General features: G+C 41.5%; 1 protein-coding gene across 1 annotated transcript in view; it reads right to left on the reverse strand.

The window, feature by feature from the left end:
* The window catches only part of spryd3 (SPRY domain containing 3), a 43358-nt gene that overhangs the window by 9048 nt on the left and 15604 nt on the right, over positions 1 to 18706 (reverse strand). Inside the window, exons 5-7 of the mRNA XM_058410095.1 lie at positions 18504 to 18639; positions 17667 to 17855; positions 6093 to 6242 (exon numbers count right to left, since the gene is read on the reverse strand). Coding sequence (XP_058266078.1) covers positions 6093 to 6242; positions 17667 to 17855; positions 18504 to 18639 — 475 coding nt within the window. The remainder of the gene's footprint in view (positions 1 to 6092; positions 6243 to 17666; positions 17856 to 18503; positions 18640 to 18706) is intronic.

Raw genomic sequence — 18706 nt, forward strand, 5'->3', positions numbered from 1 at the left:
CATTTATAACAAAAAGGCGTTATAACCAAATGGCATAAATGTTTATATATATATATATATATATATATATATATATATATATATATATATATATACACACACACACACACATATACATATATACACATATATACACACACACACACTATATTATATATATATATATATATATATATATATATATATATATATATATATATATATATATATATATATATATATATATATAAACTGATATAGGAAAAAAAGATATACATATATTATATATATATATATATAGTTTATATAGATATAGATATATATATATATATATATATATATCAGTTTATATCTCTTTCGGCAGTGTGCAGCTAATATTTGCTCAATTTACATTTACACGATTCGAAACTCTTGGGAAAGGAAAGACAAAACTCTTTGGTGATGATTCAGCTGCTCATGTTTGGGTTTTTAGTGCTTTTAGTTTTTAGGTGTGGATTTGTGTAGAAGTATACCATGAGACTGAGCTTCTGTGTGCCTGGTGTGTAATAGTGTTATTATTTGTCCACCCCATAATCGCTTTCACATAACAGCACAGGATGCGTCTCTACTAGGAGGAAACGCTCAGCGCAGCCAAATGATTTTTTTTTTTTTCCTTTTTCGATAAGATCAGCAAATGAGTCAGAGTTAACGATCGGAAATGTGTTTTCGCATTTTTGTGTCTCTACAACCAAAGCACCTGCACAAGCACTCCACAACTGTTATTCATTCCTGAAATGTTTTGCCTCTTCCTAATGGCTGGATGCACAAATGAGGCGTTCATTGCTTAATGTTGATGCTCTTATCAGGCTCGCGAGATAAAAATAACACATTACCTCTTTTGCCCTCGAGTGGAGAAGAGAAGATCATTCGGAGGATCTCCCTGACGCTACGTTTCTCAACACGACAACATTCTCAAGAGAATGTGCTCCTAAAACCATGCCTTTGCATTTCAAAATACTCAACATGACTTCATTTTTGAACATTACAGAGGTTTTTTGGTTCCTAAAAACAAGAATTTTTCTTTTCTCATTCGCCATTTTCCAAAGTTCACCATAATATTAATGGGAAAACCAGTGTAGATTAAGTCCCAGAATGCAGTGCAGACAAGGCTTTGTTCTCATTCTCAATCTGAGATGATGACGGTGATGGCTGAAAAGATGTGCAAGTGAGAGAGCTGGACTGAATAAAAAACTAAAACGCTGCTGCATGGCTGAAGCAGGGGCTAAAATCTTCATCTCATTGGTCACCAAAATAGAATAAATAGAATTTACTTGCAAATACCTTGCGTGCAATCGACAACTGTATGTTAACTCTAAAGGTTTATAATGTAATTCATAATAAGTGAAGGAAATGCTACGACTTCTCGAAAAGCAGTAACAATGTATGAAAGGGGAAGCAGACAAAGAGGAAGAAATCGAAAGGAGGATAGACGGTGGAATGTCTCTTACACGTTCCTCTTCAGCCAAATCCTCATTTTCTGCTCTGTAACCACAAGACCTGCTTTTTTGTAAACTCGTCTCCAGGATTACGTGGAAACTGTTTTGGTTCAGGCTCAGTAAAGTATGTGGCCGACGGCAGTGTTGCGCTGAGAGCTGGATGTCGTTTGATCTGTTTATCTAATTAGGAAAATAGAGGGGATGAGAAAGCAGCGGAGCAAAAGCTGATGGATTTACTGTCTTGGTTTAAAAAGAAAAAAAAAGCCACAGAACCAGTCTTAGCAAGATGGATGATATGCTTAAGCATCCATCCCCTTTATTTTTGTCCTACGGTTCCAGTTAAGAACGATCTCAATGTAAGCATACCATGGGGCATTAGGATTAGGGCATGACATCGAACAAAAGAGCATTCGGAAAGGTAGGCCCAAGACGATGACACGTGCTACAATAGAGGGCCGTCTTGGACGATTGTACATGTCAAAAGAAATCATTAAAGGATGTAACTTCATTCTGTAGAAGCTTTTCCTCCATGGTGAACATCCACACATTGCATATAGTGGAATGATCTGTATCGGTGTTTCATATCCACACAGTCAGGTAACAATAACACGACCAAAAAAAGAAACATCACGTCAATCATGGAAACAGCAGAAGAAAACACAATTGCAGGACTTCATTATCCATTTCCAATGTACTAGAGAGGATTGTGTTCTCCAAACTGGTGGTTAAAAGCCAGTAAAGTGAGGCATCAGGCTTCCAAAGAACACAAACAGTCGTGCTTTTGTCACTGACTCAATCCTATCTGATCCATGGCAGGGGGGTTAATCTGCGTTATTTGAGCCGCCTGCATTTCCACACTGTGGCAAAATCAACAAGTGGCTGAGAGGCTGTTGATGGAGGTTGATGCCCATCTCCTAACAAATTCAGCGCGGAGATAAGTGAAGCAGGGAGGCAGGTACAGTACGGGCTCCACGGCAAGGGTACGATGTGAGCGTTGAAAGATTCCTTTTTGCCAACCTTTCATCACTGTTGAATTAGAAATATGAAATTGTTTGCTGGGAGGAAAAAGTTCCTGGTCTGTACTAGCTTGTGAACGGATTAAATACCTTGTTTCTGAAAAGGCTTGGAGTCCAAATCAAAGGGAGGAAAGGAAATGGACGTCTCGGGTCAGGAAGGCCAAAGGGTAATAAGAGATGGAGACTGGAGCACTACACGCTACACACCTCCACCCCTTATTACCTCCACTCGGACCTTGCATCCTGCATCCTATCGACCGGATACAAATGGAAGTGCTCAAGGATACAAATGAGCTCCTGGCAACATGCCGGGTGTCGGAGTCAGGGGCAAGGGATCAAAATCAAATGCTCTGTTGCCTGATGAGTACAACATAAAGGGCTATGTTGGGAGCGCGGCTCACAGAAATGAACCACAACGCAGTCTGATTGCAACCCGCGGTTTAAAATCATTAAAAGTATGTTCCTTAGGTTAACTCGTTCTGGAGGAGATGTTGATTTCTAGTGCTTTACGCCTAGAGGGTGGGTCAAGGGTGCGACAAGCAGGGCAATTCGCTGTTATTATTATGTGCAGTTGCTTGGCGGACAAGTAGGTTCAACAATTAGAGACGTCTCACGTAGCCTGAGGAGTGATCGGCCTGATGGTAGAATGATTTTTACTAAACGGATTAATTAGCGTGCACGGATGACAGACAATCTTTTCAGAATCAAGAGCATGCAGGGACATGGAAACACTGACGAAAGCAGGCAAAAAAAATTAAGCACAACAAGCTTTCACTTTGGTTTCCATGCAACCAAAACATGGAACTGGGCAGGCATGTGGTGGGATAGCTAATTAACTTATTTGTCCATGCCTGCAAGTGCTGTTGCATCGACAAGGAGTACAAGACTGAGATCAAGTCTGATCTCAAATCAATTGCTATCTAAGTTTCCCTTTACTATCTCATCAGCTTTTACTAGACACTGGATTTGGGAAACACTAAACAATGTTATCTATCTTTCTGTTATTAGGAGCTGCAGAATGTAGAATGCAGAATTGCAAGGTCAGGGGGCCAACTGGTGGACCGTGGTCAGGAATTTGGGCCTAGCAAAGTGCTTTGGTGGACTGAACAGTGTATTAGGAAAATAGTGGATGCAGTTTAGTGACTATACAAAGTAAGTGGCATCTTTAAGGGCGGAAGAAGTTGCTTATGGAATTAGATTCCTCTGCAGGCCACCAATCCAGGTGGTCAAAGGTCAAATGAAATCAAGTAATCCTCATCAGATCTTGTTTTATCAGACTAGGAATAATGTGTAATAGTGCTGAGGAGGGTTAGGGGAGAACGCAGCACATTTTTGATCTAGTACTTTTACAAATCACTTGAATAAGGTTATCTAAGAAGCTTTTAAAAGTTACCAATGTTAACATTTAATTTGTCTAATGTCAGCCAAGTCAAAATACACCGAATTATTTCACTGTTTATCAATAAACCATTATCAGTTGATCTTGACAGAGAGCATGGTAACATTGTTCAAGTGGGAGATGAGAGTACCAGTTTGTATAAGATGGCTGAAATGGGTTGGGCTTCCACAGGGTTTCAACTATGTTGCGACTACAGCTTGTAACTCAAAATTTCCAACCTCTGTCAAGGAAAATATAAATAAACAAATAAACAAACCCACTTTTTTTTCCCCTCCCTACTTTATTGCCAAGCTCAAGCCAAATTCCCACTTTGGAGTTAGGTCGAAGGCTGCGTTAGCATCGTAGAGTTCAAAACACCTTGCGCAACCGCCAGTGCTATTCAGCGACAACTTGTGAAAATGAGGAGCTCCTACGCACAAAAACGCACAAAAGGTTTGCAGGTCTGTCTTATTAGCAGCTCGTAAGCATGCGTGTGATGATCTCTCAGACACAGGATGCTGTGCGAAGCTTGACGTCCAATGCAAGTAAACAGTAATTAAGGAGCCCTGCAATTACCTGCTTTACCACCTTTGTTGCCCTTTGCGACATAATACAATACAGATGCTTAAAGGCTGCTATGTTCCATAGGAAGTTATGGCACCTTTGATAAACCATGCCACCCCTACCCTCACCGACTGCTCCGTTCCTCCCCAAATTACCCACAACCACCACCCCCACCCCCTCGGAGGACAGCAAAGTCAGTGGCCTTGCTCAACCCTTGAGTTGACAAGCATGTTTACTGTCTGCGGTTGCAGACCTGAGAGCAATTAAGCCCAGCACCGTCCACGGCCACCCTGAGACAAGAGGCAGGAAGACGAGTCGACCGTCAAAAAGATTGAGGATAACTAAGAGGGAAGCGTGAAGCAGAACTGTTTATGTGTAAAGACAACAGTAAGAGGAGTCAGTGATTTTTACTAGGAAAGTGATTTATTCGTTTGTTGCCGCGTCGTTTAGACGAGCCCTTTGATTACGTTTGGACTCCGACTTCATGGAAAAAATTCTCTGCTCCAAGCACAGACTTCAAGTGTTGCACAGACAGTGCTGAGTGTTCTTTTCCTCTGCACGACTCATGTGGTGGAAAGAGCAAGAGGTGATTTGTCACGAGGCTGCTCCACATTTAATGTGTTCCGCCTCGGGGCAGGTGAAAATGGATGATGCACCATGTGTGGTTCCACTGTACGGTGCTCATACCGGCAAGGAGGATTTCAAATGGACTCACCAATAGACTCTAAACTGTGTAAAATTTCCACATTTTAGAGACAAAGATGACGAGATTTATTAATTATAAAGCTCTAAATGAGGCTGTATTCCAAGACTAAGCCTTGAAAATGAATGAAATGGTGGACTGAGGGAAAAAACTTCACAGGGTGAAATTCTGACAGTGTCTAGTGAGGGAAGTTCTGAAAACTGAAGTTCTAGCAACGTAAAATCGGCTTCTATATGTGCTGAAATAATAGCTGGCTATTTCAGTGTGTTTTGTTGTGTAGTCTGAGCAGTTCTCATGTCTCTGCTTCATACTCAACTTGCTCAAAGCAAACTGTTTGAGAGTTTTCAATTGAAGACTTAGCAAAGTAAACAAAGTAATTGTGTTAACTGGTTATGTCATTAGACATCTTAAATGAGGCACATGGAAATAAATCAACTAAACACGTCAAACTCTGAAGATAAAAATAAACTTTGACTAATATTTAGGCTGTATGTTGTACAGGGCTGTCGATGGCAAAACTATTTAAAAAAAAGTAAATAATAATAACAATAATAATAATAAACAGGAAATTAGTTTTGTTGATTAAGCATAAATTTTCCCCTAAAAACCAAACTTTTGTTAATGTTAATAATGTACAAATGTTCAGAAGTGATTGGAAGAACTTAATAACTGTAGGATGGATGGATGGATGGATGACAAAGTCCTGAGAGAGGAAGGAAGGAATTTCCAGTTTAGGCCACACCCACTTCTGTGTTAAACCCCTACATGGTGTACAACATTTATATTCACATTTCTGGCATTTGGCAGATGTCCTTATCTAGAGTGACTTATATTTTTATCTCATTTTATACAACAGTTGAGAGTTAAGGGCCTTGAAGAGGGGGCCAAGCAATGGCAGCTTGGTGGACCTGGGATTTGAACTCACAACCTTCTGTTCAGTAATCTGGCACTAAACCTGTGCTGTGTAGGTTACTTACTCTTCGAGCGAGGCCCAGTGCAATGTAGCATTTCTCTCCAGGGTCCACAATCTCTACCTCAAAGTAGTGGCTCCGTGTGCAGAGCGGCTGGCGAGCCTGAGCGAGTCCCACGTCCATGATGCTCTTTCCCTTTCCTACATACTCCAGCAGCTGTGAAGACAAACACCAGCACAGTTACTCACCACCACCACCGTGCTGAATCATACAGTTACTGATATCTACTGCACAGCTGAGAGACCGCTACTGAGACCAGAAAAAGCTGGCTTTCAACTATTACTTTTACATAAATATGCACAAAAACTTAGACATTTTACAAGTCTGTTTGGATTTCCTTTTTTCCCCCACCCACTTTTCGGTTATGTCACCATTTCTTCCTTGTGGCTTAAATAAACTAAAACTCCAAAAAAAGAAAAATATCATTAAATTACAATTACAAACTCTAGAGCTGCTGTTGAACTAAATCAAAATGATTTAATTTTTCCCCATTTTCCATCTGTTCCACTTAAAAAAAAACACATTCATTTAAATGATTGCTGTTTTTTTCCCCACATAGTTTAATGCAAAACTTGAGTTTGGTTGCCAGGTTGTCAGTAAATCATAGTGCAAAAATATCACCTGAAGTAAAGCTCTTCTCTATCTATGAGAAATTGAAAGTTGGAGTTTTTTAGGAAAGCATTTTTTCCACTTCGACTTCAATTTCAAATAAGTCTTAAAGTACATAAAACAATCATAAAGTGTTAACGGTTTTATTCGCATTGAGGTGTCTCGTGGCTTCAATGAACTACGGCATGTCAAAGCTTTGAGCTGAAAATATGAGCTGTAATATTTAGGCTGTATGAGGTAAGAGGTTGTCGAGGGGAAAACAGCATTAATTACACATTCCTGAAACTGAACACCGCCGTATCACGAGTTCAGCTCATTTTAATAGCGTGTAATAGTTTAAAAGTAAATAGCAGAGATTAGGGCTGAGAACACAGCCATAACATTAAATTAATATCGACTGAATATAGTTAAATGGCGATTTTTCTACGTCTTCTGCCTGGGCGATTTACGAGAATAAATATCAAGCATCCAAATAAATAAATAAATAAATAAATCCCTTACGCTACTGAACTTCTTGCAAATGGCCACCAATCAATCAGCGAACAAAGGGACTAACTAACCCCAGCTGTAAAATCACTGCACAGATTTTTCGCTGGCCGTGTTTACTAGACACTTAGTGTTTTTGTAACACTGGTGTAATGGACTGTAGAGACGGTTTTCAAGCCAGTTTCTCATTACAGTCGGTCTAAGAACAAAACTGCCAAGATTCGAAAGATGCTCCGAAGCTGCTGATCAGACTCAAACTGCTTCAATGTTCTTTTCGAGAACCGAACAGTGCTGGTGTTTGTTTCCTGTTTGCAAAAGTACGCCAAAGTAAGCGGCTGACTCACAGAGAAAACAGGTGTGGCAACTGAACCGTGAGACAGGAGGAGGTGCTGTCTATGATCCCGGCTAGCTTCACTTCAGATATTTACTACAGTAGACTAAGCAGAATTTCTCAAATTTGGCATCTTTAGTTTCCTTCAGTAAATGTTTTACCTGTAATCAATGTATCAGGAGTGGGAAAGAAAACTGCAATTGCACTTGTTTATACACCGATCAGCCATAACATTATGAGCACTGACGGGTGACGTGAATAAGACTGATCATCATGGCACCTGTTAATGGGTGGGATATATTAGACAGCATGTGAACACTTTGTCCTCAAAGTTGATGTGTTAGAAGCAGGAAAAATGAGCAAGCGGAAGGATTTGAGCGAGTTTGACAAGGGCCAGATTGTGATGGCTAGACCACTGGATCAGAGCATCTCCAAAACTGCAGCTCCTGTGGGGTGTTCCCGGTCTGCAGTGGTTCACCACTCTTCCGTCCTTGAACCACTTTTGATAGATACTGACCACTGCACAAGTGTTCACTTGCTGCCTAATATATCCCACCCACTAACAGGTGCCATGATGAGTGTGTTATTCACTTCACCTCTCACTGCTCATAATGATCGTTGTATACTCACGCACTACTTCTTGTACTCTTAATTAATTACACGGACATATAATGTTTTTACTCCTTATAGCTATAGCTAGCCATGTGCGTTAATATAAAGTATAAGCCTCCAGACTACAGCGCTCCTGAAAAGAGTACACTGTATAAAAAAAATCTCCTTTACTACCCTATGACATAAACTCCACCAAATTTAGCCCAAAAAAGCCCCACACCACACAAAGGTAAGATTTGCTAATTTACCAACGTTAGCTGCCAATATTTAACTAAGCTAGCCTGCTTTCTTTGCTAATGCTAGCTTATCTTAGCACAAAGTCCAGTAGCTAATATTACTACCCAAGTCAAATTCTGGCTCATGGAAAATATAATAAAAATTCATATAATTTTAAAAAATATATATTATTAAACTATGAATGATGTTTTCTGACAAAATGGTAGATGAAGAAATTCATGACAATTTCCGCAGTTTACTTTTTAATTCGTTGTAAAAGTGTGGGCAAAATTGGTCTGCCTTTCACTTTTAACTGCCTTAAAGTTTTTGACACATTATCATCCCCCCATGAAGAATTTCTCTGGGGTTTTCTTTTTTCCACCCAGAATATTTCTGACTCATCAGCTAATTGCCCTCATAAACTCCGAAGGCAAGTAGTAAGGCAAGAGAACATAAAACGTGGCGTGCAGAAGGACTGCAGAACTGCCCAGGACACTCGGCCCATCTTTTATTCTTTCCTCAGTAGAACAAAGGCGCTGAATCCAACCCACAACACAGCAGTGTAATGACTTTCAGATTTTAAACACTCTTCATTAATTGCCCCAAAGTTTCCATTCACAATGTCAAAATCACCATATGCCCGAGCAATGGAAACAATCCTCCAACACCATTTACAACTCTGTGGATCCTTGTTTACCCGAGTGACTGCTGCTCAGACGCTCTCTGACAGACGTACGAGGTTAGTACGGGGGGAAAGAGTTCGAGTACACAATCCTGAACTTGTCATATTTTGTGGGGTATTTATTATTAGTTTTATTAAGGCTCGTGAGTTAGACATTGTGCTTTTCACAAACTGTCTTCTATGAAGGTCCAGCAACATAAAATTCCTTGCTTACAATGATGAGAAGAACCTTTAAATCTTTAAAACATTAGCAATTCATTTATGGCTTTTAATAAGAATTTGCCACGGTTATATTTTGTGTCATAATATCGTTTTTCATTTGACTAGCATCATGGAATCACTGCATGCCTCTTAATCCGTTTTTTTTTTTTTATATAAATGTTTGTTTTTTTCACATTTTTTTAAACAAGTCGGTTTGCTGATCAAACCAGAGACGGAAAATAAACCCGAGAAATAAAATGGAACATGAGCAGTAAGTGTGTGTTACAAGGTTTAGATTCAGAAAACTAAAGCGTCAAGGTATTTTCAGCGTTTATTAATTCGGCTACAGTTTTATTTCCCCTCAAGCACTCGGTTCGATCAGCTGAAAATCTCTCTGTGTTGATGAGACCTGTTAAAGCACTCAGGCTAATAATTGTTGAACATGGATAATCGATCCCCCAGACTGCAGTGGAACCTGAGGATGACTGTCCCTGGCCTTCCTCAGTAAAATGTTTCAACATGCTGAAGTGAAGCAAAAACTCGGCTTCAGCTTTACCCTCCTAGAAGGCATGAACTCCTGAATCTGGTTTGAAAAAGCATGCCGAGGTTAGTTTTTTGCTAACGTATACCAGCTACGTTTAGCCTTATTTATTTAGATCGGAGTAGGAATGAGTATCAGTCACTTGTCTTGCAGGTTGCTTTGTATCGCTGCATTTTGAACTGTTTGGATAAGAGCGTCTGCAAAACGTACATGGAAATGAAAACGATTCTCTCTCGCACACGAGCCTGGCGTGCCTGTTTTTGATCTAAATGGCCCATTTTACAATTTCTTTATCCGCATAACTTCCACTAAGGCACGCCAATGTGTTTGTTCATGCAAAACATTTCGACGTTTTCATCATTCACATCCGACTCGGCCGTCTGCTTCTATTCTCGTCTGTTGGGATGCGTTGCGTATCAGTTTTTTCTTGTTTGTTGCTCCTGCTGATGTTTCTACTTTCTAGCATATCAGTCGTGCCAAGACCAGTCATGTGCTCTTTTATCCCAGAGTGAAAATTCCTTGAGTCACACCTTCCTGCCCACTCAGTGCTGAGTAACGGGGAGGCTGGCCACTCCCAGCGGCACCCGACAGCTCCTGGCACGCTCCAGTGACAGCACTGACAGATCCGGACGGCTGACAGCCGCTCTCGTCTGCAGCCCGTCTGCTTGTTTTGTTGAGCTGCTGCCTGGGCAACAGGTGCACTGCTCCGAACCTCCTTTCTGGACCATCTTGGAGGAGGTGGAGAATATTAGCTGGCATGGTCCCATCTTCCAGAGCGCTCCTGACATTTGTACACTTGGTCTGCTGGACGCGTTTTTACTTGCTCGTCACCCGGTGATTTATGACGACGTAACTGAAGAAGACATCTCGTGCCATTAAAACAAGAGTCTAGTGGAGCCTTTTCAAGTGTCTATACAGTAACCTTGCATGCACTCTAACAGGAGAGGCACTTCAATCTAACACAAGCGTCCATTAAAAGGCTTGATGGTGCACTTGCACGCTCTCTCTTATGTGCCACTCAAGGTTTCCAAGGAGTTCCAAAATATTTCTGAAGCTCTTAAGCAAATGCATCGCAACACTCGCTAAAGGAAACCCGAACAAGTGATCGTTCTTAAAAACCCGGGCATTAGCATGACTGCGAGGCTTAAAGATCCTCGTAAAACACACCTGTGTTTAAAACTTCATTGCAAAGATCAGTGTAAAATTTTATAGTACAGGAGATCAGAGCCAAATCAAAACAAGTCATATCTTTTTATTATACTACAGCTTTGCTGAATTCTCGAATCTGATTGAAAGCTGTTGAATCATTTTCTAGAACAGCAGCTGTAACAGCAGAGCCAGAGGGCTGCAAGGTTTTAAGAAATATTGCACAGAAAAAAATCAGTCATTGGAAGATAATCAACTTGAGGATTTTTTTTTTTGCTTCTGCATATGCACCGATCAGCCATGACATTAAAACCACCTGCTTAATATTGTATAGGGTCCCCTTGTGCTGCCAAAACACCTCTGACACTTTTGAGGCATGGACCAAGATGTTAGCAGAAGATCCTTCCGTGTAAGTCCTGCAAGTTATGAGGTGGAACCAGCATGGATGAGATTCTTGGTCCAGCATGTCCCACAGATGCTTGATTGGATTGAAATCTGGGGAATCATGTTCATCTCAAACCACTCCTGAACAATGTTTGCAGCATGGCATTGCAAATTATCCTGCTGAAAGATGACACCGGCTTTAGAGAATACTGTTGTCATGACTTGGTCTTCATGGACTGATGGTCTGCATCAATCTTTAGCTAGATGGTACATGTGAAAGTAATATCCACATGAATGGCAGGACCCAAGGTTTTCAGGCAGAACATTGCCCAGATCAGCACACTGCCTCCGCTGACTTGCCAGACCAGGCCTCCTTCTTCCATTGCCCCATGGTTCAGTTCTGATGCTCACATGCCCATTGTAGGTGTTTTTAGTGGACAGGAGTCAGCATGGGCACTCTGACCGCTCTGCAACTACACTTTGTCTTCAGACTACAGTGGGATTGGACCAGATAGACTGCTTACTCCACTTGTACACCAATGAGCCTTGTCCTTCCTGTCGTTGGGTCACCAGTTGGTCGTCCTTCCTTGGACTATATTAACCAGTGCATACTGGGAACACACCACCAGTTTGAAGATGCTCTGAAGCAGTTGTCTAGCCATCATCTTGTGCCCTGGTCAAGGCTCAGATCCTTACACTTGCCCAATTTTCCTGCTTACAACACTGACTGTGCCAAGAGAATCAGTGCTATTTACATCATCGTATTAGAAGGAACGCGGCGCTATGCGCCCTCTTCCACATACACAAGCTCAGAAATGCCTATGTATGGCTAGGGTCATTGTGATTGACAGGTGTGAGAGAGAGAGAGAGAGAGAGACAGAGACAGAGAGAGAGAGAAAGAAAGAGAGTACTCCCATTCAGATAGTACGACCAATTTTGCTCCCATGGGCCACTCAGGAGCCATTTGTGTATTTTTGAAGGTGAACTTTAGCTCATGCTAACATTTGGAAAAAAAAAACAAATTACAAACATGAACAAAGGGTGTGGATTAACAAGTCTCTATTGTTACATTCTCAGTGGGATTAAAGATCTGGACTCTAAAATTGTTTTTCATTTCCTTTAAACAATGCTGCAAAGAGGAGAATAAACTCTGGAAGTGAAATCCTCAGCCATCTTTCTCTGAGCTTCCTATCCAGGCTTGCAGTGCCCTATATAAATTCATTCCGCACATGATTTAAGGACCATAATTGCTGGCAGCAGAAGCCTCGTCCAACCTCTGACTGCTAATCGCTAGGCATTGCTACGTAAGGGCTGCGGCGAATCGTTTTATGATATTGAGCAACGAGTGAACTCCGGCATGTCTCCGAGCTCGGCGAGTCCTTTTGATGCTTTCAGCAGAAACACGGCGCATGTAGTAAAGTCTTAACTCCTCTCCTGAGACCCGCAGAGTTGCTTTCTGTTGATAAAAACCTCCAAAACAATAATCTTTTAGAAGAGGAGAAAAACTTCTGGCCTTGGACTACGTAGGAAACTTTAAGGGGTTTAGAGTTGTTAAGTCGAGCTCCCAGAGGCAGAACATGGCTGGAAGGCATACGGGGAACAATCTGCTTCCAATTTGCATAAAAAAAGAATAAAAACCGTAAAAGCCGGAAATAGACAGTTTTCCTGAACGAGACCCAAAGACCATACCTACTCTGTTAAAAAAATAATAATAATCAAAATTTCTTTATTTTTTAAAACCAAAGGTTATATAATCTCTCCAATCTCATGTACTAATACTGACTCAATCATGCATCTGATTTTCTTCAACAACAAATGGCCCAAATAACAGAAATGACTCATTTTTCTCCAGAGTCATCTTTCTTTCCGTCTTTAACAAGACAGAGAGTCACACCCACAGTGGAAATCGCTCTTGTTAAAGCACGTTAGCAGACCTCACACTGTCGGCAATGAAAGTCTGCGTTTCCTTTTCACTCCCTCGCTCTCATTCCGAGAGAAGAGCGAAACTAAAAGTCGCACGCTGCTAAGGTTTACTGGAAAAAGACGGGCCGTTTTGTACTCTGGAACTCTGGAAGCCGGGTCATTATCTGTACTTGGAAGAAGCCAGCGGACTGAACAATAATGAGAAGAGTCTCTGAGAAGTCTCTGGATGGAAAAGAGACGAAACGGTCCAGACGTAAAACAATGTGAGCAGAAAAAAACAAAACAAAAACAAACAAAAACAGATTTCACCACAAAAACCGCAGTGTACTTCAGTGGCTCCATGCTAACTCTTAATTTTCTTGTTTTTTTTTATTGGTTCACAAAACTTCGCAAATCCTTTCCCCTTCAGTGAATTCTGCCAGCTTTTATTCATGTTTGGTCTGAAAAATCGTAAATACTATGACTAAATCGTAGCTCATCAAAATGGCTCAGGAAGCACAGAGCAACAATCATTGCCCACAGTTCAACTGTAGTACGCCAGCAACCCCACAGCGGCAGGATACGAACCGGCAGCTTCTCGCCAGACGTGGAAGGAGTCTCCAGTGTCAGAGCTTTAACAATCAGAGATAAAGAAGTCTTCAGGATGGACAATATTTCTGCAGCTTCACAGAAAAAAACTGACCAAAGAGAGTCTGGTCAGGGAAGGAGCACTGACAGCTGCTATAACGCCAGTGATAAGTCATATGAGAGAAATAAAACACACAGGATGCCGTTATAAACAAAACGATGGGCGAAACCTTTTTCCTACAACACCACACCTCCGAGTGCTATATTCCTTAATAAAAATATGATCCGGCATTTTTCATATGACAGGACAACAGATTTCTGTGCTTTCTTTGCACTGTCAATAGCATCATTTTTACACATTATAAGATGGTCCAGAGTGGCAGGGTGGTGTCGAATATTTAAATTCACCCATTTTAATAAAACACCATGAATAAATGTAGTATTGATTTCTCAATTTTGAGTCAAATGTATCCTTTTGAGGAAAAGCAATATTTCTTGTATATTGCAACGACATATCGTGATGATTTGCACGCCTAATACGAGTATGTGTGTGTGTTGGCTGGCAGGAAGCAGAAGCACAAAAGGTAGAGAGAGAGAGAAAGATAGATAGATAGATAGATAGATAGATGTCTAAGCCTCCAGCAGGGATTAAAAGGTCAGGCAAAGCCGCCGCTGTGGCACTGCGAGCTGTGATCTCTGCCATGTGCTCGCGTGGAGTAGCACGTACGCACCGGCGCCACCCAATCACTTCCTCATACAAACATTGCAGCAGTAGAGAGAGAGAGAGAGAGCACAAGAAACGACCAGAGTCTGCTGCTTCGGCTTTACCCTGCACAGTAGCTGCAGGTATAGAAGTCATTTTTCATCAGTAATGACATCATTACACACAGCAGCACCACTTATTACCTTTTGGCAGCAGGCAGAAAAGTGCAGTGAGAACACTTTCCAACTCTCTGACCGTTCTGCATGACTAACTGCTCTCCTTGTGTTCAGATTGAACATAAAGTCTGTATCGAACCCACAACACCGTGTTCTTTCATTAATGCTATATGTATTATAGAAACATAACATGCTGAAAGAAATGACAAATTCGGGCGACTTTTTTGTTTTTCTTTGACATGTCGGTCATCTGAGTTAGTGATCACGGAGATTACTTAGTTCCAGCTGTTCCCTCACTTCCTTTTAATAAAATGGGAAAGAAATTGCAGTGTCACTACAACATTACGAAGAAACCCATCGATCCTGAAGACTTTCCCATGGTGGAAAACCTAAAGGCTTGATCTTTGTTATGAAGAGACTCGGTCCAAAAATGTTAAATGCTAAACAAACAACTATACACAAGTCAAATTCTTTATTAAAAGGCTTAGATATGTTGCATGTTCTGCCCCCGATCCATAATCATATTTATATTTTAATATTTTCTATATATTTTCCTCCTTTGCTTGTACATGTAATTCAATTTCTATTTTTATTTTATGCTGTATTTGTTGAATTCCGCCCCAGTGAATTAGCTGTTATAAGAACATGCATATCGATAATATTTTAATTAAAACCTATGATTTGTCCTGACAGCTTAAAGATTTAAGAATAAGATATAATCTCCTTTTGTTGTAAAGATTTTTTTGTAGAGAAATGCAATATAAAAATATTCCCCATTGTTATCTGAATATAACCAGAGATACATATGAGGTATAGGGGAAAAGAAAAAAGAAAGCAAAAAATAAATAAATAAATAAATAAAAGCAGGGGAGTGTTTAAGTTTGACGTAGACAGCCATGTTGACAGTTAACACAACAACTACAACTACGCAATACCCGCTTATCTAAACAGGAGTTGACGTTCCACCGGCAATTAATGTAAACAGAGCAAATAAAGGCCTGGGCTCCACACAAGGCAACAAGTCTTGTGCATTCTGTGGCTCAACCCTCCTCCTATCCACCTCATAAAATACATACCAGTCAGAGGAGCTGAACACGGAGAGCGAGGCGTATATACACACTCGAAGAGTATAGAGCTCATGGAGAGTATCTGCACAGTGTAATACGGGAGAATATCCTCCATTTATACACACAAAGGCTTTCTGAGGCAACGGTCCTGGACTTTAAGCACAGAACTCCTGCTTCTAATAAACCAAGATCAAATGTCGCTTCAGACAAATACCACTCTGAACGCCGCATGCTTTAGTTCTCCTCGTTTCCTCTGAAGTGTTTCCTAGAAATCCTTTCGCATCTAAAAAGATATCAATAATATATAATACGCTCAGTAATCAGTAAAGACTCCCTGCAAAAGGACAAAATCTAAAGCACAAGCAGTGTTCTGAAAACCACAGTCCGACTAAAACCACGATCCCCCCCCTTCCCTACACACACACACACACACACACACACTTCAATAATACTCCTCCTGACCTGCTTTTCCTCTGAATGTGAGGTCTCAGTATGAGTAGAAGACCGCACCTACCAGTCCGAGTCATCTGTATTTTAATGAAATGAAAATTCCTGGCTGAAATCGAAATTTGGGACACGCTGGGCCGAAAACCAAAACCTGAAACAACAAAAGTTCCCTTTTCTACCCCAATTTTCTGAATTTGAGCTGTACGGTGTTCATTTATCTGAAAGGTCTCTCGCACATAGTGTTTGGGCTGAACAGAAAAGTGTTGGAAGAATAGAGAGGCCATAGCCTCTTTTAAATTCAAGTAATCACTACAAGCAGTTGTCCTGGTGTCCTCTCCCCTTCAGTGATTTGGCTTTTCCAACAGTCCAACAGGTGAAATGTATGTTTTCCTGTTTGCTCTGATTGCTGATTTAGCTTTATTTTTTTAAATCAGTGTCTCCCATATTGCTGTAGCAAGGCATCAAAAATCAAAACCGTTCAACATCGTACAAGTACTGTTACGGAGTCACGCTTAAAAAGTGACCGAGTGTTTTCGGCTCGCTCCATTGCATCCATCCGTCAGCACACCCACACCTAACTTACCTGAGATTATCTCCAAATTGTTCATCATGCTGATGAGTGCTGATGGCTAAATTGCAAGCATCTGTGAGATTCGGCATCACGTGTCGTCTAGAGGACTTGTTAGCAGAGAGAACAATAACAGCACCGCCTGACAACAATTCAAACAAATCACTCGTGTCCCAAGCACCTGAACAACCAAACTGCGTTCCTGAACAGTATCTAATGTGGAAAATGAAGTGCCGAGCTGTCAGACGTTAATTCCAATCTGTCAAAACATGCCATTATCAGCTCTGTGTGAAGACCTCCTTCACCTTCTCCTTCCCAGAAGTAGTTTTCCACTGATGCAGGAAACATCTCCAGAGTCTCTAACATTCTAAATGATAACTAATTAAAAAACAATTTACACAGATCAGGCATAACATTATGACCACCTGCCTAATATTGTGTTGCTTCTCCTTCGCTGCCAAAACAGCCCTGACCCGTCATGCACTGTGTATTCTGACACCTTTCTATCAGAACCAGCATTAACTTCTTCAGCAATTTGAGCAACAGTATCTCGTCTGTTGGATCGGATCACACGGGCCGGCCTTCACTCCCCACGTGCATCAATGAGCCTTGACCGTGACCATGATCCTATCGCCACTGTTCCTTCCTTGGAGCACTTTTGATAGATACTGACCACTGCAGACCAGGAACACCCCACAGGAGCTGCAGTCACTTGCTGCCTAATATATCCCACCCACTAACAGGTGCCATGATGAGGAGATAATCAATCAGTCACCTGTCAGTGCTCATAATGTTATGGCTGATCAGTGTAAAACTTAATGCTTACAGCAAAAACAATACTGTAATTTTTCCTCTTGTTTTTTTTTCCATACTTGCTCATGTAAAACCGGTAAAGGTGATTACAGGGACATTTCGGCTCACCGTTCCGCAGACTCGGACGTCATAGAGTCGTCCCCATTCGTCCTCGTGGCTGTCCACCATCATGATGCTGTCCTCCTCGTCCGTGCCCCATTCGGCCTGCAGGTTCAAACGCACCTCTTCCCCCAGAGAGTGCATGCCGATGGCAGGAAAAAGGCCGCCAGGGGCCACCGGTACCACCACTGAGCCCACCTGCTCCATTAAAGGGATATTACAAGTTGTGCACTAAAAAGAACAAACTATGGAAAAAGGAATAAACACCTCTGATCACCTCTTGCTTTGCCTGGGCTTTCTTTATCTGTATTGTACTGTAATTGTTTGCAGGCCATTAGTATTAAATGATTGCGTAGAACGGAAAGTCAGAACGGGGGCGATCATTTTTACGAGGCATGTGTCTCTTGTGCAAGAGCAACGAGAAGCTTGTGCTGTGGAATGAAGCCTCGATTCCTGTTGGTCTTGAACTCGGCTGATGGAAAGCATGGCCTTGTTAACTGCTGCTTCTGCTGCTTTGGTTTTGGAGGCTCAGCATGCGATGAGTAAGCATAACAATATGTAAATATTTGCTAGGGTGTTTAGTGAAGAGGCCTCGAATATTATCAGTGTAAACAGTGCATCATGCTTCCACGGCTTGTTACGTCGCCGTGAAAGAATTAATACATGAATTAGTGGGCCGCATGCCAGTTAAAACACGCCTCTATCTAATTTATTTTCGAGATGCACTTCATTCAAAGGATAAATAAAGCCTAGGAAGTTGTGATCCGAGTCATTTAAGAACGGTTAAACAGACCTTACAGGAACACTGAGGAAGAGGAGGAGGACGAGGAGGTCTGTGACGCTCACCTCTTTGCCGTTCTTGGTGAAAAACACAGTGGTGAGTCCGGCGTCGAAAGTGTCTGCGTGGATCCCGCAGCCTATCCGATCGCCACGGTTGCACTTGGGGCCGAACTGCTGGCCGACAGGGTTGCCATTATACAGTCTGTGGAGGAGAGCAGAGATACGAGTCAGCAGACTTTCAGCCGCAAACCTCTGATTAGCTGCTCATC

The sequence above is a fragment of the Hemibagrus wyckioides genome, linkage group LG15 (genome assembly GCF_019097595.1).
Source record: "Hemibagrus wyckioides isolate EC202008001 linkage group LG15, SWU_Hwy_1.0, whole genome shotgun sequence".
Lineage (NCBI taxonomy): Eukaryota > Metazoa > Chordata > Actinopteri > Siluriformes > Bagridae > Hemibagrus > Hemibagrus wyckioides.